This window comes from Pristiophorus japonicus, chromosome 1 (assembly GCF_044704955.1).
Source record: "Pristiophorus japonicus isolate sPriJap1 chromosome 1, sPriJap1.hap1, whole genome shotgun sequence".
Taxonomy (NCBI): Eukaryota; Metazoa; Chordata; class Chondrichthyes; family Pristiophoridae; genus Pristiophorus; species Pristiophorus japonicus.
The window spans coordinates 267,104,561-267,130,993 of NC_091977.1; the positions used below are offsets into that span (position 1 = coordinate 267,104,561).

The following is a 26,433-nucleotide window of genomic DNA, read 5'->3' on the forward strand; positions in this document are numbered from 1 at the left end:
AGGCAGACCACCACCATAAATTGCGTGATATAACCAAGTACCAATTCTATAAGACACTGAAGCTTGCTGCAGAATGATTCCATGGGCATAACTCATGGTCCAACAATTTCATGTGTAAGCCGTGATGGTGAATGTTGCCAGGCTATTCAATTGTGGAGGGAGAGTGATTGTATCCTTGACATCTCTACAGACAAACTTTCCAACAGGGGTTACTTACAAGCAATCAGCAGCATGAACCCTGGCTGATTTTTTCTTCCCCAGCAGAGGGCTGTTCAAACCAAACATACCAACCCAACTGTAAACCTAGTGGAGATCAGCCAATTCAGCAGAGACTGGTCATCAAACCTGGAGCCTTCTGGCAGCTATGGTTTAGTGATCCATTGGGTGAATCATATAGCCACCTGCCATCTGGGAGCTCCACATTTTCCTTTTTAATTGGAAAGTATTATCTCTTATGGTATTTGAAAGATGCTTTGGGTTGCATAATATAAAATTAGGAAGACATGAAACATTTTTAGCAATATTTAGGGAAAACTTGCCAAAGCTTTTAAAATTGGATAATTTTGAATTAGGAATACAAGATTCCTAATCCAAAAAGATGAATGTTAAACTTGACAACGCTCACACAGCCCAGGACCAGAAAGGGAATTTGAACTTCCAGGTGAAGTCGTGATACAAGTACAAATATATTTCACAATGAGTGTGTGTGTGTGTGTGTGTGTGTGTGTGTGTGTGTGTGTGTGTGTGTGTGGGGCGGGGGGGAGTTGGAGTCATCTAACAAGGTAGCAGAACCAATAAATGCTCAACGTTAAGAGAAAGCAGTCCGTATAATTGATGGCGCAATCAATCTCTTTCTCCCCCCTGACTAGAAAGAGTCAGCAATATTGCAGCCAAGCACAACATATGACAAGTGAGCTCGTATTTACAAGCTCTCAACTTTAATCCTTGAAATGCAAGTCATCAGCTGTGTAGAGTTTGGATAAAGGTTAATAATCTTCTTGAATAAAGTAATTTTACATCACTTTTGCAACAAAACTCATCTCTCAACTTGGCTGATTACAAAAATAGGTTTTTATTAGCATAAGGAACCAGAGGAAATAGTTTTTACAATTTACAAAATACTCATGATCTATCTTTCTTGGGTTCAAAGTGGATAACCTCACACTTTCCCACATTGAACTCCATCTGTCACCAGTTTTGCTCACTCACTTAATCTCCCAATGTTCCTTTGCAACTTTCTGCTTCTACCTACACTAGTTACTGGCAACATTTAGCCACCTCGCTAAGTGTTGCCAGAAAACTTGGATAAGCTTTCTATTCCTGCGTATAGGTCATTGAGAAATATAGTAAAAAGCTGAGGCCCCAGTACAAATCCCTGGTGGACACCAGTGTTGAACATCCTGCCAATTGCAGTACATATCCATTATCTCGAGTGTCTGTCTCCTACTACCTAACCAATCCTCTACCCATGTCAAAACGTTGCCTGCAATTCCATACGCTTTCATTTTTGCTCGTGTCATCATAGGCAGTCCCTCGGAATCGAGGAAGACTTGCTTCCACTCTTAACATGAGTTCTTAGGTGGGTGTACAGTCCAATACGAGAACCACAGTCTTTGTCACAGGTGGGACAGATAGTTGTTGACGGAAGGGGTGGGTGGGACTGGTTTGCCGCACGCTCTTTTGTTACATATGTAAACCTGTAAATACCTTGTGTAGCTACCAGAGGGCTCATCCCCTGGAGTCCCAAGGGATCCCACAATTCCTTGGGAGCACCTGTACTTAAGGAGGCCTCACAGGCTGGAGAGGCAATCCGGAGACCTGCAATAAAAGACTACGGTCACACTTTACTTTGAGCTCACAGTATCTAGTCAGACTCTTTAGTCATATATAACAACTGGCGACGAGATACAGATGATGAGCCCAACGATGCAGAGAACAGTGGGCATCCTGGAGAAATTTTCGGAGGGAGATGATTGGGAAACCTTCATGGAGCGACTCGACCAATACTTCGTGGCCAACGAGCTGGAAGGAGAAGCGAACGCTGCCAAACGACGGGCGATTGTCCTCACCGTCTGCGGGGCACCAACGTATGTATGGCCTCATGAAAAATCTGCTTGCTTCAGCGAAACCCACAGAGAAATTGTACGATGATTTGTGCACACTAGTCCGGGAGCATCTGAACCCAAAGGAAAGCGTTCTGATGGCGAGGTACTGGTTCTACAAAAGGTCTGAAGCCCAGGAAATGGCGAGCTATGTCGCCAAGGTGAGATGCCTTGCAGTGCGAATTTGAAGGATATTTGGAGCACATGCTCAGGGACTTCTTCGTACTTGGCAGTGGCCATGAAGCCAAACATCGCAAGCGTTTGACTGTAAAGACCCCAACCTTAAGTAAAGGCATAGCGATAGCCCAGGCATTCATTGCCACCAGTGACAATACTAAGCAAATCTCTCAGCACACGAGTGCTGCTACAAGTACTGTGAACAGTGATGTTGTTTTAAAATCGCAACGTACAGCGCAGGCCCCACATGCCTGCAGCTGCAGGTCCACACATGTCTCAGAGTCCACCATCAAGGGTGATGAATGCAAGGCCATTAACACCTTGTTGGCGCTGCGGGGGTGATCATCGTTTCCATTCATGCCACTTCAAAGGGTACGTTTGCAAGGGCTGTGGAACAATGGGACACCTCCAACGCATGTGCAGGCGAGCTGCAAACCACCATGTTGCAGAGGTGGACAGATCCACAACGAATCACGACGAACTAGAGCCTCAGACCAAGGAGGCAGAGGTATATGGGGTGCACACATTTACCACAAAGTGTCCCCTGAAAATGCTGAAGGTTGAATTAAATGGTCTCCCGGTGTCAATGGATCTGGACACGGATACGAGCCAGTCCATTATGAGCAAAAAGACTTGCGATAAATTGTGATGCAGCAAAGCCTCAAAGCCAGACCTGACTCCCATTCGCACTAAACTGAGAACTTACACAAAGGAACTGATTCCCGTAATTGGCAGTGCTACTGTAAAAGTCTCCTACGATGGAGCGATGCACAAGCTACCACTCTGGGTGGTACTGGGCGATGGTCCCACGCTGCTCGGCAGGAGCTGGCTGGGAAAGATACGCTGGAACTGGGACGACGTCCAAGCACTCTCGTCCGTTGATGACACTTCTTGTGCCCAGGTCCTAAACAAGTTCCCCTCGCTGTTCGAACCAGGCATTGGGAAGTACCAAGGAGCAAAAGTGCAGATCCATTTGATTCCGGGGGCGCGACCTATCCATCACAAGGCGAGAGCCGTACCGTACATGATGACAGGGTGGAGATCGGGCTGGACCTGCTGCAACGAGAGGGCATAATTTCACCAATCGAACTTAATGAGTGGGCCAGTCCAATTGTTCCCATCCTCAAGGGAGACGGCACTGTCAGAATCTGTGGTGATTACAAAGTATCAATCGTTTCTCCCTGCAGGATCAATACCCACTACCAAAGGCAGATGACGTTTTTATAACGCTGGTGGGAGAGAAAATGTTCACAAAGCTGGACTTGACCTTGGCCGACATGACGCAGGAGCTGGAGGAATCAGCGAAGGGCCTCACATGCATCAACACGCACAAAGGTCTCTTCATTTACAATAGATGCCTGTTTGGGATTCGATCAGCCGCGGCGATATTCCAGAGAAACATGGAAAGCTTATTAAAGTCGGTCCCGCGCACCGTGATCTTTCAGGACGACATCTTGGTTACAGGTTGGGACACAATCGAGCATCTGCAGAACGGAGGAGGTTCTTAGTCAACTCAACCGCGTGGGACTCAAGTTAAAACGCTCGAAGTGCGTTTTCCTGGTGCCTGACGTGGAGTTCCTGGGTAGAAGAATCGCGGCAGACGGAATCAGGCCCACTGATTCGAACACGGAGGCAATCGAGAATGCACCAAAGCCACAGAAGTAGTGATGTTGGGGAGGGCATCGAACAGGAAATTAGGGGTGCATGCAAAAAAGGTGCAGCAGTTATCATGGGTGACTTTAATATGCACATAGATTGGGCTAACCAAACTGGAAACAATACGATGGAGGAGGATTTCCTGGAGTGCATAAGGGATGGTTTTCTAGACCAATATGTCGAGGAACCAACTAGGGGGGAGGCCATCTTAGACTGGATGTTGTGTAATGAGAGAGGATTAATTAGCAATCTCGTTGTGTGAGGCCCCTTGGGGAGGAGTGACCATAATATGGTGGAATTCTATATTAGGATGGAGAATGAAACAGTTAATTCAAAGACCATGGTCCAGAATTTAAAGAAGAGTAACTTTGAAGGTATGAGGTGTGAATTGGCTAGGATAGATTGGCGAATGATACTTAAGGGGTTGACTGTGGATGGGCAATGGCAGACATTTAGAGACCGCATGGATGCACGACAACAATTGTACATCCCTGTCTGGCGTAAAAATAAAAAAGGGAAGGTGGCTCAACCGTGACTATCAAGGGAAATCAGGGATAGTATTAAAGCCAAGGAAGTGGCATACAAATTGACCAGAAATAGCAGCAAACCCGGGGACTGGGAGAAATTTAGAACTCAGCAGAGGAGGACAAAGGGTTTGATTCGGGCAGGGAAAACAGAGTACGAGAGGAAGCTTGCAGGGAACATTAAAATGGACTGCAAAAGCTTCTATAGATATGTAAAGAGAAAAAGGTTAGTAAAGACAAACGTAGGTCCCCTGCAGTCAGAATCAGGGGAAGTCATAACTGGGAACAAAGAAATGGCAGACCAATTGAACAAGTACTTTGGCTCAGTATTCACTAAGGAGGACACAAACAACCTTCCGGATATAAAAGGGGTCAGAGGGTCTAGTAAGGAGGAACTGAGGGAAATCCTTATTAGTCGGGAAATTGTGTTGGGGAAATTGATAGGACTGAGGCCGATAAATCCCCAGGGCCTGATGGTCTGCATCCCAGAGTACTTAAGAAGGTGGCCTTGGAAATAGCGGATGCATTAACAGTCATTTTCCAACATTCCATAGACTCTGGATCAGTTCCTATGGAGTGGAGGGTAGCCAATGTAACCCCACTTTTTAAAAAAGGAGGGAGAGAGAAAACAGGGAATTATAGACTGGTCAGCCTGACATCGGAGTGGGTAAAATGATGGAATCAATTATAAAGGATGTCCTAGCAGAGCATTTGGAAAGAGGTGACATGATAGGTCCAAGTCAGCATGGATTTGTGAAAGGGAAATCATGCTCGACAAATCTTCTGGAATTTTTTGAGGATGTTTCCAGTAGGGTGAACAAGGGGGAACCAGTTGATGTGGTGTATTTGGACTTTCAGAAGGCTTTCGACAAGGTCCCACACAAGAGATTAGTGTGCAAAGTTAAAGCACATGGGATTGGGGGTAGTGTGCTGATGTGGATTGAGAACTGGTTGGCAGACAGGAAGCAAAGAGTTGGAGTAAATGAGTACTTTTCAGAATGGCAGGCAGGGACTAGTGGGGCACCGCAAGGTTCTGTGCTGGGGCCCCAGCTGTTTACATTGTACATTAATGATTTAGACGAGGGGATTAAATGTAGTATCTCCAAATTTGCGGATGACACTAAGTTGGGTGGCAGTGTGAGCTGCGAGGAGGATGCTATGAGGCTGCAGAGTGACTTGGATAGGTTAGGTGAGTGGGCAAATGCATGGCAGATGAAGTATAATGTGGATAAATGTGAGATTATCCACTTTGGTTGTAAAAACAGAGAGACAGACTATTATCTGAATGGTGACAGATTAGGAAAAGGGGAGGTGCAACGAGACCTGGGTGTCATGGTAAATCGGTCATTGAAGGGTGGCATGCAAGTACAGCAGGCGGTTAAGAAAGCAAATGGCATGTTGGCCTTCATAGCGAGGAGATTGGAGTACAGGGGCAGGGAGGTATTACTACAGTTGTACAGGGCCTTGGTGAGGCCACACCTGGAGTATTGTGTACAGTTTTGGTCTCCTAACTTGAGGAAGGACATTCTTGCTATTGAGGGTGTGCAGCGAAGGTTCACCAGACTGATTCCCGGGATGGCGGGACTGACATATCAAGAAAGACTGGATCAACTGGGCTTGTATTCACTGGAATTCAGAAGAATGAGAGGGGATCTCATATAAAGGTTTAAAATTCTGACAGGTTTAGTAGACAAGTTAGATGCAGGAAGAATGTTCCCAATGTGGGGGAAGTCCAGAACCAGGGGTCACAGTCTAAGGATAAGGGGTAAGCCATTTCGGACCGAGATGAGGAGAAACTTCTTCACCCAGAGAGTGGTGAACCTGTGGAATTCTCTACCACAGAAAGTAGTTGAGGCCAATTCACTAAATATATTCAAAATGGAGTTAAATGTAGTCCTTACTACTAGGGGATCAAGGGGTATGGCGAGAAAGCAGGAATGGGGTACTGAAGTTGCATGTTCAGCCATGAACTCATTGAATGGCGGTGTAGGCTCGAAAGGCCGAATGGCCTACTCCTGCACCTATTTTCTATGTTTCTATGTTTCTAACGTGATGGAGCTGCGGTTGTTTCTCGGACTCCTGAACTACTTTGGTAACTTCTTACCCGGTCTCAGCAAACTGTTAGAACCACTGCACACCTTACTGCGTAAAGGAGACGAATGGGTTTGGGGGAAAAGCCAAGAAAATGCCTTTGTAAAAGCTAGAAAATTGTTATGCTCAAACAAATTGCTTGTGTTGTATGATCCATGTAAGCGTTTGGTACTAGCACGTGATGCGTCGTCGTACGGGGCAGGTGTGTTTTGCAACAAGCTAATGAATCTGGGAAATTGCAGCCATTGCTTATGCATCCATAAGTCTGTCTAAAGCTGAGAGGGTCTACAACATGATTGAAAAAGAAGCGTTAGTGTGTGTTTATGGGATAAAGAAAATGCATCAATATCTGTTTGGGCTAAAATTTGATTGGAAACTGACCATAAGTCACTGATATCCCTTTTTTCTGAAAGTAAGAGGATAAATACGAATGCATCAGCCCACATCCAGAGATGGGCGCTCACGTTGTCCGCATACAACTACACCATCCGCCACTGGCCAGGCACAGAAAACTGTGCCGGTGCTCTCAGTAGCCTGCACTGCCCACCACGGAAATGGCACAGCCCGCAGATTTCATCGTGGTAATGAAGCATTCGAGAGTGAGCAATCACCCGTCACAGCCCGACAGATTAGAACCTGGACGAGCCAGGACCCCTTACTGTCCCAAGTAAAAAATTGTGTGCTTCATGGGAGCTGGTCCAGTGTCCCATTGGAAATGCAGGAAGGGATAAAGCCGTACCAGTGGCATAAAGATGAAATGTCTATGCAGGGTAATTGGGTCGTGGTCTCCAAGAAGGGCAGGGATACTTTCATCAGTGATCTCCATGCCTAGGTATCCACAGTGATACCCAGGCATTGTAATGATGAAAGCAACAGCCAGGTTCCACGTGTGGTGGCCCGCTATCGATGCGGACTTCGAGTCCTTCATGCACAAATGTAACACATGCTTGCAGTTAAGCAATGCACCCAGGGAGGCGCCACCAAGTTTATAGTCTTGGCCCTCCAAACCGTGGTCCAGGGTCCATGTCGACTATGCAGGCCCGTTTTTGGGTAAAATGTTCCTAGTGGTTGTGGATGCATACTCCAAATGGATTGAATGTGAGATAATATCGGCAAGCACGTCCGCTACCACCAGTGAAAGCCTGCGGGCCATGTTTGCCACGCACGGCCTGCCTGATGTCCTTGTGAGCGACAACGGGCCATGTTTTACCAGTGCCGAGTTCAAAGAGTTCATGGCCCCGAATGGGATCAAACATCTTACATATACTCCGTTCAAACCAGCATCCAATGGTCAGGCAGAGAGAGCAGTGCAAACTATCAAGCAGAGCTTGAAGAGGGTAACTGAAGGCTCACTGCAGACGCGCCTATCCCGAGTCCTGCTTAGCTACTGCACGAGACCCCACTTGCTCACTGGGATTCCACCCGCTGAACTGTTCATGAAAAGGGCACTTAAGACAAGGCCTCGTTAGTTCACCCTGATCTGCATGAACAGGTAGAGAGCAGGCGGCTTCAACAAAGTACACGTCATGAAAGCGCAAATGTGTCACGCGAAATTGAAATCAATGATCCTGTATTTGTGTTTAACTATGGACAAGGTCCCAAGTGGCTTCCCAGCACTATTGTGGCCAAAGAGGAGAGCAGGGTGTTTCGGGTCAAACTTTCAAATGGACTGATTCACCGGAAACACTTGGACCAAATCAAACTCAGATTCACGGACTATCCTGAGCAACCCACCTTGGACCCTACCTTTTTTGACCTCCCAACACACACACACCAGTGGCAACCGACAACGCGGTCGACCATGAAGCAGAACCTATCGCCCGCAGCAGCCCAGCAGGACTCACCACACCAGGCAGCCCAGCAAGGCCAGCTGCACAGCAGCCCAGCGAGGGCCCAAGAAACGATTCACCAAAACCAGCATTTGTACCGAGACGATCAACCAGGGATCGACTCACTTTGTAAATAGTTGCACTATTGACTTTGGGGGGGGGTGTTATATAAACCTGTAAATACCTAGTGTAGCCACCAGAGGACTCAATCCCTGGAGTCCCAAGGGATCCCACAATCCCTTGGGAGCACCTGTACTTAAGGAGATCTCACAGGCTGGAGAGGCACTTTGGAGACCTGCAATAAAAGACTAAGGTCACACTTTACTTTGAGCTCACAGTATCTAGTCAGACTCTTTATTCATATATAACATCTTTCTGCTGTCTGCGCTTGATTTTTGCATGCACTTGGCGATGAGACTCGGGGGGGGGGGGGGGCTCAGCGCCCTCCCGGATGCATTTCCTCCACTTAGGGCGATCTTTGGCCAGGGACTCCGAGGTGTCAGTGGGGATGTTGCACTTTATCAGGGAGACTTTGAGGGTGTCCTTGTAACATTTCCGCTGCCCACCTTTGGCTCATTTGCTGTGAAGAAGTTCTGAGTACAGTGCTTGCTTTGGGAGTCTCGTGTCTGGCATGCGGACTGTGGCCTGCCCAGCGGAGCTGATCAAGTGTGGTCAGTGCTTCAATGCTGGGGATGTTGGCCTGGATGAGGACGCTAATGTTTGTGCGTCTGTCCTCCCAGGGAATTTGCAGGATCTTGCGGAGACATCGCTGGTGGTATTTCTCCAGCAACTTGAGGTGTCTACTATACATGGTCCATGTTTCTGAGCCATATAGGAGGGCGGATATTACTACAGCCCTGTCGACCATGTTTTGAAGGTCTGTTTTTCAAACACTCTTTTCCTCAGGTGGCTGAAGGCTGCACTGGCGCACTGGAGGCGGTGTTGGATGCCTGCTCTTGTTGATAGGAGGCTCCCGAGATATGGGAAATGGTCCACTTTGTCCAGGGCCGCACCGTGGATCTTGGTGACTGGGAGGCGCTGCTGTGCAGCGAGGACAGGCTGGTGGAGGACCCTTTGTCTTACTGATGTTTAGCGTAAGGCCCATGCTTTCGTCGCTTCAGTAACTACGTCGACTATGTCCTGGAGTTCAGCCTCTGTATGTGCGCAGACGCAGGCACGTCCCCATACTGCAGCTCGACGACAGAGGTTGGAGTGGTCTTGGACCAAGTCTCTTTTGTGCAACCTTATTGAATACTTTCTTGAAGTATAAGTAACATCCATAGACAATCTCTTATTTACCACATTATTCAAAAACTTCAACTAGGTTAGACAGACATGACTTACCCTTTACGAATCCATGCCGGTGATCTGATCAGTTCATGTTTGTCCAAGCACTCAGTTACTCTGTCCCGAATAACAGATTCTAGAAACTTCCCCATAACAGACGGTAGATAAATAAGGTCTATAATTGCCAGGTTTTATATCTCCCACCCTTCTGAAATAATGAATTGACAATTTTCCAATCCAAGGGGTCATTTCCTGAATCAAAACAGTTTTGGAAGATCATGACTGAAGCATCAGCAATTTCCTCACCTATGTCTTGTATTACCCTGGGGTGAAAACCATCAGTTCCTGGAGATTGTAAATCTTTAGTCTCATTATTTTCACTATTATCATTATTTTTTACTTATATTAAATCTAGTAAGTCCCTCCCGTTGATTTATTTTAAGTTTCCCTCGTAACTCTCGAACTTTGTCCTCTTCCTTGACTGAAGACTGATACAAAGTAATTGGACCAAATTTTGCGGTGAGGATAACAACACTCATGTTATTAAATGTAAATTGGACACCAACATCTGGAGACTGCACATATGCAGATAAACACGGAAATCAGGAAGTTGCTGTCCAAATTTGCCCAGCTCCTCCAAAAGCTTTACTATACCGGTATCTCGCTGAGAGACTTGGCATTGAAATACATTTCAATGAGTGTCAGCTGCGGCTCAGCGAGTAGCACTCTTGTCTCTGAGTCAGAAGGTTGTGGGTTCAAGTCACACTCCAGGGACCGGAGCATTGAAATCTAGTTTGACACTCCAGTGCAGTGCTGAGGGAGCGCTGCATTGTTGGAGGTGCCGTCTTTCAGATGAGATGTTAAACCGAGGTCCCGTCTGCTCTCTCAAAGAGACATAAAAGATCCCATGGCACTATTTCGAAGAAGAGCAGGGGAGTTATCCCCAGTTTCCTGGCCAATATTCATCTCTCAATCAACACAACAAAAAAAAACAGTTATCTGGTCATTATCACAGTGCTATTTCTGGGAGTTTGCTTGTGCGCAAATTGGCTGCCGCGTTTCCCACATTGCAACATTGACTACACTCCAAAAGTACTTCATTGGCTGTAAAGCACTTTGAGACGTCCGGTGGTCGTTAAAGTCTTTCTTTCTTACATCGAATGGCGTGAAGTTGCTCTACTTACGTGATAAGTACTCACTAAACTCACCAGAAAAAGTTAGGGTTTGTTCATTCGTGTAAGTAAATTTTTAACGCCATGATAAGCAATGTGCCCTCTAATTTATTTTTCCATACGTGGTCCCTTTAAATTTGCCGTGTGTGCTGTATCTTCCAGCGGTAGCAGCTTGTGAACGGTCTGCGTGGGACCTCTCAATGAAGCACGGCTTCGCGCCTTAGGCGAAACATTGGTGACAAGCCTTAATTATTGCCAAGCAACCTCTCGAGCACTGAAAATTAACTTTAACAAGCGCAGAATCTCATTCCTTCAGATTTTTATCGTGTTGGAGATTTAAAAAAATGAAGAAATTTAATAATTAAAAAATTGTTTTTACTTTTTCTGTCACTTTTATCTCACTCTCTTAATCCAATCTTTCTTTTCCATCCTTGATTTTGCTTTCTGTACCTAATTTGACACTGAATTAAATATTCTAACTTACACCCCCTGATCCAGATGCTATGTTGCTCATTAACAATTCTCCAATCTAATTGGTTAAGGAAATACACAGTTGCTTGCCCTGTTCACACAAGTCCCAGATCCCCTGTAGAGGGCGCTGGGCCAAAATGGCTCTCTAATTACAGTAAGATCCAGTGCAAAATCCCATAGCAAGTCTGTGGGCAAGGGTAAGTGTACTGAACGGCTGGTGCTATTCACTCGCAATTGAGAGCAAAATCCAGCCCATTATTTAGAAATTCTGCTATTTCCTTATTTCAATTACAATATCACCAATGTCTGTCTCCAAGAGGCCCACATTACCTTTATCCACCCTCTTTCGCTTAATATACTTTATTAATATATATTTTCTTATATTCCCTTTTTGCTAATCTCTTACTACTTTCTTTGTATCTCCTTGTTATTCTTTATATCTCTCCCAGTCCGCGTGTTTAGGAAAATACGAGGTGATCTCATTGAAACATATAAGATTCTGAGGGGAATTGACAGGGCAGATGCTGAGAAGTTGTTTCCCCTGGCTGGAGAGTCTAGATCAAGGGGGCACAGTCTCTGGATAAGGGGTAGGAGATGAGGAGGAATTTCTTCACTCACAGTGTTGTGAATCTTTGGAATTCTCTATCCCAAAGGGCTGTGAATGCTATGTCGTTGATTATATTCTCAGAGACAGATAGATTTTTGGACTCATGGGGAATCAAGGGATATGGGGATCGGGTGGAAAAGTGGAGTTGAAGTCGATGATCAGCTGTGATCTGACTGAATGGCAGAACAGGCTTCAATGGCAGTATGGTCTACTCCTGCTCCTAATTCTTAAGTTCTATCTCCACGATTCTTTGCATTTGTATAAATCCTTTCTTTTAGTTTTATATTATTCCTCACCTTTCGTTGACCAGGTTACTTAATTAGACAAGTACAGGTCTTGCCCTTTAAGGGTATGCACAGCTTATACTGTACCAAATACTTATTTGAAGCTCTCCCACTATTCATCTGTAGTTTTATCTGGTAACAGATCCATCTAGTTTACAGTGGTCAATTTCTGCCTCATTCCTTCAAAGTCAGACAAGATGTGCTGTCAGACAATACAGAGGCAGTGGAAGCTTGCAGAGAGGTAATGGAGATGTATAGCTATGAGAGTCAGCATACGCTTGGAAGCTGACCCTTTTGGCTTGGGGCAGCATGTAAATGAGGAAGGGAGATGGGCAAAGTTAGATCCTTGGGGGACTCCAGAAATAACGGTGTGAGAACAAGAAGAGAAGCCACTGCTGGAGATGCTCTGGCTCTGATTGGATAGGGAAGAGTGTAACTACACAAGATGCATCCCACCAAGACACATATGGAAGAGAGGCATTGGAGAAGGACGATGTGGATGACCGTGTCAAATATTGAGGAGGGATAATGCACAAAGGTCACAGAGGAAACATTTTATTTTTCTATTTTTTAAAACTCTTACGTTGGTAAAAACAGGCCGTACATCTGCTTTTACCAGACATAAGAATTTCACGGGCATTTGCTGGGTAGAAATTGGACAAATAGCCCAACACTCCGCCTGGGAGACCTTTTTCTTTCAGGTGCATGCGATCTGTCAAGAGGATTCTTGATAGATCGCAAGGTCTGGGTTTCGGCGCATGCGCAGTGCATGCCTAAACCCGGATGCGTGCGCATCTCGTACGCGCCCGTAGGGGCGGCCAATTCAGCCCCATTAATATGATCATATACACAAAATTAACAATTTTCCTAAATGGGCTGGGCTCCACACTGAGTTATCCGAACAAATACTATGACTGGCGCTTTAAAGGCCAGTATGAAGTCAGTAGTGTGAAACTACAACTAGAGGTTGTAGTATGAAGAGTGTTGGGTACTGATTTAAGGCTTAATCATTTAAAATAACAACCATCCACAATGTTCACTTCAACGACCGTTGTTTATCATCTGAGTGAATGAGAAGTTTAATTAAACAGAAAGTAACATCACAATTAGTCTGACCAAAATTTGGAGCCAGTCTAAGATTGTACAATGTTGATTTGCGCAGGTGTCGACCCATGAAATCTTCTGATTAATGGAGTGACAAAGAAGCATCATTATCATGATAGGATGGAGATACTACCAAATCATTAAGCACACAGCCCATGATGGGATTAAGATTTATAGTACATATGTGAAGAAATACCAATAGAAACAAAAATAGCCCCACAATTATGTCACAGCCAAGTGGCATTACAAAGCAGTCTTAGCTGACGTTTTTCAAAACCATTGAATCAAACTGCTTCTCACTGCATAAAATTCCCCAATCCAAGCATTTCAATACAAAATTTCAATCCAAGCAGAAAATATTGTGAAGTATAATCTGCATTTCTCACACTTATATAAAGGAAAGTACAGGAACATATTCAATAAGAATCACCTGTAGTGGAATACCATATACTAGTTTAATTCACATCAGGAAAACCTCACAACCTCATATGACTGGCACTCTGTAAGCTGCAGAAGCCTTCTTCAGAAGTGGAATACATGGTGTAGTATGAAGTTCCATACTGTGAACTCTATTCGAACAGGAGGAAAAATGAACTGAAAAGGCAGGTATACTTGAGATTCAGTGATATTGGTGCAACAGTCATTACAATTCTATTGATAACAAAAATGTGATTTTTTTTTCAATTAAATGTTTACTACCATATTACATTCACAATGGCAGGCCCAGTATAACATCTCTTTAATCATTAATTCCCTCAGCACTGGACAATGTCTTTTTTTTTTAAAAAGGAAAAGCAGTAAATATAAATTATTGTTGGTGCTTCCAAAGATCTTTTTGCCATTTTATCTCTCCCCAAGAAGCACTGAACAGATATATTTACTAATACAAAAGCAAAACACTGCAGATGCTGGAATTCTGGTATTTACTATTTGCTGCAGGAAATTAGGTTAAACCCTTTGTCTCTTGGTCTTTACTCTCTGCCATTTATGCTTTGTCCCTATAACAAACTTAAACCAGCAACATTTTAATCAGCTTGGATTAATAGCTACAGAAGCAGATCGTCTGAATGTAATCTTTTTGGAGGATCATTGGATAAATGTTAAATTATCAGTTTGTTGAGGTTAAATTTTAGGGTGGACGATCTACACCAGTTTAAGTTTAATATGAACGTGCTTGAATGCAGTGTATTAACCACCTCACAGGGGAAGTTAAAAGTACAGTAATCCCTCTGTGCTGTATCTTTACATACAAAATGCTTGTATCAGAATTGTGCGCAGGTGGGATATTTGTATTCTACTAAATGTTAATTTTGAGAATTGATTTATGATTGCACATGTCTCTATTGAAAAAATAAAACTTGAATGTAAGTCGAAAGCTTCAGCCTGCAACTGGCAGCATTTAGTTGCTCAAGTTGGAATTTTGCATCTTTTAATAAAGGAAAAAAAGTTCCAATCTGTGTACGTACAAGGCGGCATGGGTGCTCGCAAAACCATCTTTTGAAGCTGGAAAAATGAAATATGATGGAATCAAGAAAAAACTCAATTTAAGGCACAGAGGGGCAATACACCTCAGGTTTGTACATGCCTGGCAACAATCCTATTAGGATTATACACAAACATCTAAATTTAATTAGAAGATAGGATTGAGAAAAAATAACCAACCAACCCTGTGTACTTACGAGCTTCAATCTTTGCAAAGGTATCCTGGTGACATCCACGGGACTGCGGTCTACCACATTCACAAATCTCGCTTCTGGAACTGCTACAGCACACATCACATGAGCCCACCTAAACAACACAAGAGACAATCTGAATAACGTGGTGAACCACAAAGGAATACTGATGATAATATCCAATTTTTCTTCTGGTGTGCCAGTCTCAATGTTCCAAATATGGTATCGAAATAATTTTTAAGAATGTTGGCCTGTCAAATGTACATGCCATTGAATCTATTTTGATTTCATGCACAAATTGGTCACAGAATACTGTGAAAGCTTTTTTTTCCCCCCTCTTTTCAGTTCATCTAATTTCCAAGTCTATCCATGTACAGAAAAGGCTGAAGGTCAACAAGAAATTATTGGCTTTGTTATGTCGAGGCTATTTCACTGCTGAAGGTGAATTATGGCAGTTCTTTCACTTATGAAAGAAAGACTCATAATTCATGAGCGCCACAGGTTAGAGAGATTTATGATGGTCTTTTCACAAATGAAAAAACGCCTGGAACTCATCATTACCAGTTGAGTTCATCTGTTTATTCTATAGACACACTGCTACTAGTTAAATCATGGCTTTAAACGAGTTCTGGAACACCAACTCTGGGGGTTGATGCTGATGAATATCCCCCCACCCCCCTCTTCCCACATTGCTTTGCGCCACTTTATTCATTTAATCAACTGGTGTCATCATACCACTTCTACACACAAAAGGTGGTAGAAGTTTGGAACTCTCTTCAGCAAAATGGCAATTGATGCTAGGTCAGTTGTTAATTTTAAAACTGAGAAAAGTATTAAAGGATATGGGACAAAGGCATGTATATGGAGTTAGATCACAGATCAACCGTGATCTCACTGAATGGTGGAACAGATGTAAGGGGCTAAATGGCCTTTGATCCTATGCTCCCACTGCAAGGGAGAAAACGAGAGACAAGAGAGATAGAAAGGAAGAAACAGACAGACAAGGAATGAGAATACACAGGAGTCACTGAAGAGAACTCTGGGAAACAGTTTTGCCATGTAAATAAGTCGTTTCTTGAAGTCATCATTCGGTAGTAGACGACTCAGGATTTTCAACATTCATCTCATACAATTTAAAGATTGGTGTTTTGTCAAAAGAATCATTGTCCTGTTTTATCCTCCTCCTGAGACATTAGCAAATTTAGTCATCTGTATGGTTTACGGTCAACCTTGGCTACCTGGGTTTCGACCCCAATATCTTCTCTCCTCTTGTATAGATATGCTGGTTTAAGTATGCTGGTTTAAGTTAATTTCCCAGTTCTCTTGGCAAAAGTGGGGGCTTTTCGATGATAAAACGTTAGATAGTTGAAGATCAACAGCACGATGTGCACACACGCCAACCTAGGTCATTAGTCAAAGCTGATCAATTGTTTTGAAAAAGCTTATGTAAGCACCCAAAAAGGTGACAAGTCCAGAATTTACAAGTCTATGACATGTGGAAAAAATTTCAGTGGTCCAGGGTTTGCAACTTAAGGTTTAGGTGCCAGCATCCCCCTTCACTTGCATTAAAGGAAAATAAAAGCTTAAGTACATGAAAACATGAAGGGGAAATAAAAATATCAAATGGGAAAAATAAATGGTGCATTTCTGAAGAGTCCATATGCATGCTCCATCTTCACATTCAAAATTATGCATTCTGGTTAACTTTACAATTCACAGAAATTTTTTTTTTTTTTTTTTATAAAAGTGACAACAGAATTTTCAAAAGAATAACTGGAGCATCCCAAAAATGACCTAAAACAAACACTCATATAATCCACATTCTCTCCCCACCACAGATTAGAGGCGTTTTATCCTTTCCCAGAACCAGTACACAGAGATACTGTACCCCACCATATTCACCAACATTTCACAGACACACTCTCCCCCAACCCTCACAGCTAACTAGCACTCATCTCCTTTCTCTCCCCCTCCAATTCAACCTGGCACTCTCCTATATCTCTTCTCTTCCACCCATTCAAGCTAACACTTAACTCCCTTGAACCGCTATCCTCCCCTCACTCCCAACCAATGCGACCTGGCACTCTTTTTCCCCCTCTAATCCAGTTTAAGTTGTACTTCTTCACCGATACCCCAAGTTCATACTGGCATAGCAGCCTGTTCAATCACTCCTCCGCGTTCTTCCCTAACTCCCTACAAATTAAAGGTGATACTTTCCTTCCTCCCCAAAGTGCCGCTTCCTGCTTCTCCCCTTTAACCCCAAAGTAATACTCCCAGCTTCTGTTCCTTCCCTTCCCATTCATTGCCAAGAAACTTTGGGGGGGGGGGGGGGGAAAGAGACTTGGGGTGGGGAAGAGACTTGGGAGGGGGGGGGGGGAAGAGACTGGGGGGGGGGGAGAAGAGACTTGGGGGGGGGGAGAAGAGACTTGGGAGGGGGGGGGGAAGAGACTTGGGAGGGGAGGGGGAAGAGACTTGGGAGGGGGGGGGAAGAGACTTGGGGGGGGGGGGGGGAAGAGACTTGGGGGGGGTGGAAGAGACTTGGGGAGGGGGGGGGAAGAGACTTGGGGGGGGGAAAGAGACTTGGGGGGGGGGAAGAGACTTGGGGGGGGGGGAGGGAAAGCGACTTGGGGGGGGGGGGAAAGGCAACGCTTGGGGGGGGGGGGAAGAGACTTGGGGGGGGGAAGAGACTTGGGGGAGGGGGGAGACTTGGGGGGGGGGCGAGAAGAGACTTGGGGTGTGGGGAAGAGACTTGGGGGGGGAAAGAGACTTGGGGGGGGGGAAAGAGACTTGGGGGGGGAAAGAGACTTGGGGGGGGAAAGAGACTTGGGGGGGGAAAGAGACTTGGGGGGGGAAAGAGACTTGGGGGGGGAAAGAGACTTGGGGGGGGAAAGAGAGTTGGGGGGGGAAAGAGACTTGGGGGGGGAAGAGACTTGGGGGGGGAAGAGACTTGGGGGGGGGAAGAGACTTGGGGGGGGAAGAGACTTGGGGGGGGGAAGAGACTTGGGGGGGAAGAGACTTGGGGGGGGGGGCGAGAAGAGACTTGGGGTGTGGGGAAGAGACTTGGGGTGTGGGAAAGAGACTTGGGGTGTGGGAAAGAGACTTGGGGTGTGGGAAAGAGACTTGGGGTGTGGGAAAGAGACTTGGGGTGTGGGAAAGAGACTTGGGGTGTGGGAAAGAGACTTGGGGTGTGGGAAAGAGACTTGGGGGGGGGGGAAGAGACTTGGGGGGGGGAAGAGACTTGGGGGGGGAAGAGACTTGGGGGGGGGAAGAGACTTGGGGGGGGAAGAGACTTGGGGGGGAAGAGACTTGGGGGGGGAAGAGACTTGGGGGGGGAAGAGACTTGGGGGGGGAAGAGACTTGGGGGGGAAGAGACTTGGGGGGGAAGAGACTTGGGGGGGAAGAGACTTGGGGGGGGAAGAGACTTGGGGGGGAAGAGACTTGGGGGGGGAAGAGACTTGGGGGGGAAGAGACTTGGGGGGGGGAAGAGACTTGGGAGGTGGGGGAAGAGACTTGGGAGGTGGGGGGAAGAGACTTGGGAGGTGGGGGGGGAAGAGACTTGGGGGGGGGGAAGAGACTTGGGGGGGGGGAAGAGACTTGGGGGGGGGGAGAGACTTGCGGGGGGGAGAAGAGACTTGGGGGGGAAGAGACTTGGGGGAGGGAAGAGACTTGGGGGGTGGGAAGAGACTTGGGGGGGGGAAGAGACTTGGGGGGTGGGAAGAGACTTGGGGGGTGGGAAGAGACTTGGGGGGGGGGGAAGAGACTTGGGGGGGGGAAGAGACTTGGGGGGGGGGAAGAGACTTGGGGGGGGGGAAGAGACTTGGGGGGGGGGAAGAGACTTGGGGGGGGGGGAAGAGACTTGGGCGGGGGGGGAAGAGACTGGGGGGGGGGGGAAGAGACTTGGGGGGGGGAAGAGACTTGGGGGGGGGGAAGAGACTTGGGGGGGGGGGGAAGAGACTTCGGGGGGGGGAAGAGACTTGGGGGGGGGAAGAGACTTGGGGGGGGGGAAGAGACTTGGGGGGGGGAAGAGACTTGGGTGGGGGGGAAGAGACTTGGGGGGGAAGAGACTTGGGGGGGGAAGAGACTTGGGGGTGGGGGGGGAAGAGACTTGGGGGTGGGGGGGGAAGAGACTTGGGGGGTGGGGGGGAAGAGACTTGGGGGTGGGGGGGGGAAGAGACTTGGGGGTGGGGGGGGGAAGAGACTTGGGGGGGGGAAGAGACTTGGGGGGAAGAGACTTGGGGGGTGGGAAGAGACTTGGGGGGGGGAAGAGACTTGGGGGGGGGAAGAGACTTGGGGGGGGGGGGAAGAGACTTGGGGGGGGGGGGAAGAGACTTGGGGGGGGGGAAGAGACTTGGGCGGGGGGGAAGAGACTGGGGTGGGGGGAAGAGACTTGGGGGGGGAAGAGACTTGGGGGGGGAAGAGACTTGGGGGGGGGGGGAAGAGACTTCGGGGGGGGGGAAGAGACTTGGGGGGGGGGAGAGACTTGGGGGGGGAAGAGACTTGGGGGGGGGGAAGAGACTTGGGGGGGGGGAAGAGACTTGGGTGGGGGGAAGAGACTTGGGTGGGGGGGAAGAGACTTGGGGGGAAGAGACTTGGGGGGGGAAGAGACTTGGGGGTGGGGGGGAAGAGACTTGGGGGTGGGGGGGAAAGAGACTTGGGGTGGGGGGGAAGAGACTTGGGGGTGGGGGGGAAGAGACTTGGGGGTGGGGGGGGAAGAGACTTGGGGTGGGGGGGGAAGAGACTTGGGGGGGGGGGGGGAAGAGACTTGGGGGGGGAAGAGACTTGGGGGGGGGGGAAGAGACTTGGGGGGGGAAGAGACTTGGGGGTGGGGGGGGGGGAAGAGACTTGGGGGTGGGGGGGAAGAGACTTGGGGGTGGGGGGGAAGTGACTTGGGGGGGAAGAGACTTGGGGGGGGGGAGAAGAGACTTGGGGGGGGGGGGAGAAGAGACTTGGGGGGGGGGGAGAAGAGACTTGGGGGGGGGGAGAAGAGACTTGGGGGGGGGGGGGAGAAGAGACTTGGGGGGGAGAAGAGACTTGGGGGGGGAGGAAGAGACTTGGGGGGGAGAAGAGACTTGGGGGGGGAGAAGAGACTTGGGGGGGGAGAAGAGACTTGGGGGGGGGAGAAGAGACTTGGGGGGGAGAAGAGACTTGGGGGGGGGGGGAAAGAGACCAGGGGGGGGAGGAAGGAGGAAGAGACCGGGGTGAAGAGAGACCGGGGGCAGGGGGGGGGGGAGAAGAGAGACCGGGGGCGGGGGGGGGAGAGAGAGACCGGGGGCGGGGGGAGAGAGAGACCGGGGGCGGGGGAGAGAGAGACTGAGGGCGGGGGGAGAGAGAGAGAGACTGGGGGCGGGGGAGAGAGAGAGACTGGGGGCGGGGGGAGAGAGAGAGACTGAGGGCGGGGGAGAGAGAGAGACTGGGGGCGGGGGGAGAGAGAGAGACTGGGGGCGGGGGGAGAGAGGGAGACTGGGGGCGGGGGGAGAGAGAGACTGGGGACGGGGGGAGAGAGACTGGGGACGGGGGGAGAGAGACTGGGGACGGGGGGAGAGAGACTGGGGACGGGGGGAGAGAGACTGGGGACGGGGGGGAGAGAGACTGGGACGGGGGGGAGAGAGACTGGGGACGGGGGGGAGAGAGACTGGGGACGGGGGGAGAGAGACTGGGGGCGGGGGGAGAGAGACTGGGGGCGGGGGGAGAGAGACTGGGAGCGGGGGGGGAGAGAGACTGGGGGCGGGGGGGGAGAGAGACTGGGGGCGGGGGGGGGAGAGAGACTGGGGGCGGGGGAGGCTGGGGAGGGGAGGAGGGGAGACTGGGGGGGAGGGGAGACTGGGGGGGGGTGAGAGGGGAGACTGGGGCGCGGGGGAGACTGGGGAGTAGACTGGGAGGGCTAGATACTGGGGGTAGGGGAATCCTGGGGGGGGATGGGGTGATGTGACCGGGGATAGGAGACTGGGTGGGGGGACGAAGAGACTTGAGGTGGGGGTGAAGACTGGGGGGGTGGGGGAGGGTGAGAGACTAATGACATTTTTATTATAGTTCATTAATAAAGGAGTAAATAAGGCTTTATTCGAACATTTATAAAATAAGATCACTCAGTGGTTATCATCATCATAGGCAGTCCCTCAAAATCGAGGAAAACTTGCTTCTACTCTAAAAGTGAGTCGTCAGTTGGTTATACAGTGCAATTGAGTCGTCAGGTGACTGTACAGTGCAATATGGGAATTACAATCTCTGTCACAGGTGGAACAGAGAATGGTGAAAGGAAGGGGTGAGTGACGAGCCTGGTTTGCCGCATGCGCCTTCCGCTGTCTGCGCTTGATTTCTGTTTGCTCTCAGCGACGAGAGTCGAGGTGCTCAACGCCCTCCCGGATACTCTTCCTCCACTTCGGGCGGTCTTGGGCCAGGGATTCACAGGTGCCAGTGGGGATGTTGCACTTTATCAAGGCAGCTTTGAGGGTTCCCTTGAAACGTTTCATCTGCCCACCTGGGGCTCGCTTGCAGTGTAGGAGCTCCGAGTAGAGCGCTTGCTTTGGGAGTCTCGTGTCAGGCATGAGAATGATGTGGCCCACCCAATGGAGCTGGTCAAGTGTGGTCAGTGCTTTGATGCTAGGCATCACTATTGCTCTGTAGACCATAAGCTTAATGCCAGATTTGAGGTCCTGATCTTCAAACACTCTCTTCCTCAGGCGATCGGCACACTGGAAGCGGTGTTGCACCTCGTCATCGATGTCTGTCCTTGCTGATAGTAGGCTCCCGAGGTCTACATTGTCAAAGGCCTGTGGATTTTGATGACTGGGGGGCAGTGCTGTGTGGTGGGGTCCGGTTGGTGGAGGATCTTTGTATTACGAATGTTTAGTGTAAGACCCATGCTTTCGTACGCCTCGGTGAAGACGTTGACTTTGGTTTGGAGTTCGGCCTCTGAATGTGCACAGATGCAATCGTCGTCCGCGTACTGTAGTTCGATGACAGAGGATGGGACAACCTTGGATCTAGCCTGGAGGCGACGAAGGTTGAACAGGTTCCAATTGGTTCTGCAGTTTAGTTCCACTCCAACGGGGAGCTTGTTGAGAGTGAGATGGAACATTGCAGCAAGAAAGATCGAGAAGAGGGAGAGAGATGGAAAGAGAGAGGGAGAGAGGGAGAGAGGGAAAAAGAGAGAGAAAGAGAGAAAAAGAGAGAAAAAGGAGAGAGAGAGAGAGAGAGAGATCGATCTGTTTTTCAATTCTTTTAATGTGTTGGGAGCTGGCTGTATGCTTCACTTTACAGCCTCAGCTCGCATTATGTCCCTGGTTACCATGGCAGCCCGATCCTTCTGGCACAGATCAAGGCTCCACCCCTCTCGGGTTAGGTCACGCCAAAATGAGGAGATCCAATGGGGAAACTGACAACAATTTTTTTGGGTGAACTTGGGCCTCAAAGAATCTTCTTCAAGTACACCAAAAAAATGCTTTGGGGAAAATTGAGCCCATAATCTTATAAGTTTCAATAAGATCACCTCTCATTCTTCTGAACTCCAATGAGTATAGGCCCAACCTACTCAACCTATCTTCATAAGTCAATCCCCTCATCTCCGGAATCAACCTAGTGAACCTTCTCTGAACAGCCTCCAATGCAAGTATATCCTTCCTTAAATACAGAGACCAAAACTGTGCGCAATACTCTGGATGTGGCCTCATCAATACCCTGTACAGTTGTAGCAGGACTTCGCTGCTTTGATACTCTATCCCCCTTGCAATAAAGGCCATCATTCCATTTGCCTTCCTGATTACTTGCTGTACCTGCATACTATCTTTTTGTGTTTCATGCACAAGGACCCCCATGTCTCTCTGTAATGCAGCACTTTGCAATTTTTCTCCATTGAAATTATAATTTGCTTTTCTATTATTTCTGCCAAGATAACCTCACATTTGCTCACATTATACTCCATCTGCCAAATATTTGCCCACTCACTTAGCCTGTCTATATCCCTTTGCAGATTTTGTGTGTCCTCCTCGCAATTTGCTTTTCTACCCATCTTTGTGTCATCAGCAAACTTGGCTACATTACTCTCGGTCCCTTCATCCAAGTCATTAATATAGATTGTAAATAGTTGAGGACCCAGCACCAATCCCTGCGGCACCCCACTAGTCACTGTTTGCCAATGACCCATTTATCCCAACTCTCTGTTTTCTGTTAGTTAGCCAAACCTCTATCCATGCTAATATATTACCCCCAATCCCGTGAGCTTTTATCTTGTGCAGTAACCTCTTATGTGGCACCTTATTAAATGCCCTCTGGAAATCCAAATACACCACCTTCCACTGGTTCCCCCTTATCCACCCTGCTCGTTACATCCTCAAAGAACTCCAGCAGATTTGTCAAACATGATTTCCTTTTCATAAAACCTTGCTGACTCTGCTTGATTGGATCATGATTTTCCAAATGTCCCGCTACTGCTGCCTTAATAATGGACTCCAAGGAGAAGACCCACCACCACCTTCTCAGGGCAACTAGGAATGGACAATAAATATGGCCTTGCCAGCATAGATCACATCACAAAAACAAATACAGTATTTTTTAAAACGTACGCATACTTTTAATCACTTTTTGAATAAAAGATCCCTAACATCAATCAACCTTTTCCCCATTGCAAATTCCTGTGTCCACATTTATAACGGAAATTGTTTATGTAAACTTGCCATGCTGCACTGACAGTAGAGTACAATTACAGCATGACCTGTCTACGTAGGCAATTGCCATTACTATTCGAATATAGGAACTTATAGTATAAATGCAAAGGGTGAATATACAACTTAAAATGGGATTCAATTAGGTCTGCACGCCTTGGTCCAGTTATCACCCAACCTCTAATCCTGCTTCACCTAAAGACTATACCTGGTCTTGAATCCCCATGTACAATGCCACAGAAGGTTGACCAATAATTATTATTTTTATATATGACTAAGGTTCCGATGTAAGGATCCTTTATTGAAAAAGTGGTGGACCCCATCAGGTTGGTAATCAATGTTTTGGTAAACGTACGAGGAGTGCTCCAAGTAGCACACTTGTAAGGTCCTTAAGATTGCTTCAAGACATAGTTGCAAATGGTGAATAACTTCCTCCCTTTTTTTGAGAGGCTGGGGAATACGAATTTTTATGATCGTTGAGACACCAGATGTTATCAGTGTTGAATGAATTAATTCACAAGTTGATGCACCTAGTATCAGCATCAAGCAGGATAGCAATTGCATGGAAAGCTAAAGCTCCTGATACTCTGTCCCAATAACATGCTTTCACCTAATCTGCAGACCGAGAGTGACATTTCCTACACCAGCCATTGTGGTAAGACTGCCAATTAGTGCCAAATTATGTTATTTTCTGTGCTATGCCCCTTCCATCTTAGATCTGTACTCAGAATACCCAAGCAAAATGGCCTTTAATATCACTGAAGCTTACAATTATTTATCTTTGGTATGTACTTGTCTTGTATATTTCATATTAGTTTTAAACATTTTAATTTTTTCTTTGCCTGAACTTTTCAACAGTGTATCTCACTTAATTTCTTTTAGTTCACCCCTCTTGTTATTGAAGTTTGCTTTTGAAATTTTTGGCATCAATTGATAGAGGTTTTCAAATTTTATCATACTATGGATACTTGTCCCCAGAGATTCCATTACTTCAAAATTGTGGTCGTCATCCTGAGTGGTTGCAAGGAGCAAGTCTGATTCTGACTTCCCTTAGTTGGGTCCATGTTATCCTTGAGGATTGGCACTAATGGTGTGATTGTGTTCATCAGTCACTATGAGCTTTTCCAGTACTTGAATCCAGCAGGTATTGTTCCAAACATCAAAGAATGAAGCAGAAGAAACTGTTTCCATTGAGAATACAATGGCATCCTATCACATGGTCAAACAATCAAGAGTTGCTTTTCTCCTGGAACAGGGAAAAGACCTGACATGTCAGCTGAGGAAATGTGCCTTTACTCAATTCAGGAAAGGATGTTAAATGGGCACTGGCCGAACATCAGGCTGTCAATGGCAAAAATGTCTTAAAGGGATCACAACCATTCTGATTCACTGGTGATCTTGGATGTTAAAAGAAAAACTATTTTTATTTCCAGACGCATGTGTATTGATCCTGTGCACGATGAGTTCACAGAATAAGCACCATGCATTCACAGATTTTAAAAAAGAATCCTACTTGAAATTTCATTTTAAAACTATTATCTGGCTTCAAGTCTTTTAAAGAAACAAATTTGGAATAAACGTCGTAATGCAGATCGAAAATTAAGGGAGAACATTCTTACAACTATGTAGCAATAACTTACCGATTATCAATAGTTTGTTTAAGCGCACCACCCCTCAAATTACACAGGCAACAATCCTGTAGAAAGTGGAAAAAACATTGAATAATTAATTTTGCCAACCCTTTCCCACAATATAAATGTCAATTAGAAAAATTGCAGTGGCTATAATTTTACTACTATCAATCTTAATGAAAGAACTTTAATATCACAAATTATGAAGTTGTCATTATATCTTTATACTTATTGTTGTATTATTACACTGGCAAATTTAATGTTAACACAAAACACACCAGGTAGAAAACATTTAAGTCTGTACAAAAGACCAATCAGTTGTAAAATGTACATACATACATATAACATTCGACTGAAGATTAATCTAACTTAAACTGTAGAAAGTCAGAATGCATCACCATAAAGCAAATCTCAGGTTAAGATATGAAAACTGAAGAGCATTTTAAAAAGATTCCTGGAGTAACTTCCAATGAATTGAGCAAATGGAATATACTTTGCCTGTCTACTTGCAAAGTTCTGCATCAAAGTTATAATTGATTAGCTCAATTTTCATCCAAAAATAAACAGCAACAAATTGAATGGGGAGAGTATGTACCAACTGGAAAAAGGCAAAAGTGAGTACATAAACTTCCAAGGGAGACATCTGAAAATAACTAACGCAACAATGAACAAATAGCAGACGCCACCAATTAAAAAAAGGAAATGGGGTACCAATATCATGACTGAAAATATTTTTTGGAAGTCATTTGAGTCATCATCTTGGATTCTCACTGAGGCAAGAAATTGCATTAATGAGGTTTGTAACACTGACAAAATATGGAAGAAAATATTTAAACTTACCTGTACAATAGCATTTAGTGCATTAGAAATGCCTGTAATAATGTTTTCCGTCAGAACCTGCGCCTATGTTAGAAATGTTTCATGTGGCTGCCCAGACTTATCATTGTCAGCTAAAGAGATTCAACAAGGTAGCAGGCTATAATTCCTGGCGTGTATCGATGCTTACAATTTTTATAATTCACAGTAAAGCTGGCCATTAATCAAGGATGGCATAGCCTGGCATTTGTAAACCCTTCCATTCCAACCCTGTGTCTCAATGGACAATTAATGTGGGACAAAAACTCCTTGGGAAACCACTCTTTGCTATAGTGGATTTTTTTTGTTT

At 46.5% G+C, this 26,433-nt stretch overlaps 1 protein-coding gene across 4 annotated transcripts in view; it reads right to left on the reverse strand.

The window, feature by feature from the left end:
- Nucleotides 1-26,433, reverse strand: part of LOC139270369 (lysine-specific demethylase 4C-like) — a 632,979-nt gene that overhangs the window by 176,048 nt on the left and 430,498 nt on the right. For all 4 annotated transcript variants that reach the window (XM_070888436.1, XM_070888434.1, XM_070888435.1 and 1 more), the window contains exons 16-17: nt 25,278-25,333; nt 14,984-15,092 (exon numbers count right to left, since the gene is read on the reverse strand). In XM_070888436.1, coding sequence (XP_070744537.1) covers nt 14,984-15,092; nt 25,278-25,333 — 165 coding nt within the window. The remainder of the gene's footprint in view (nt 1-14,983; nt 15,093-25,277; nt 25,334-26,433) is intronic.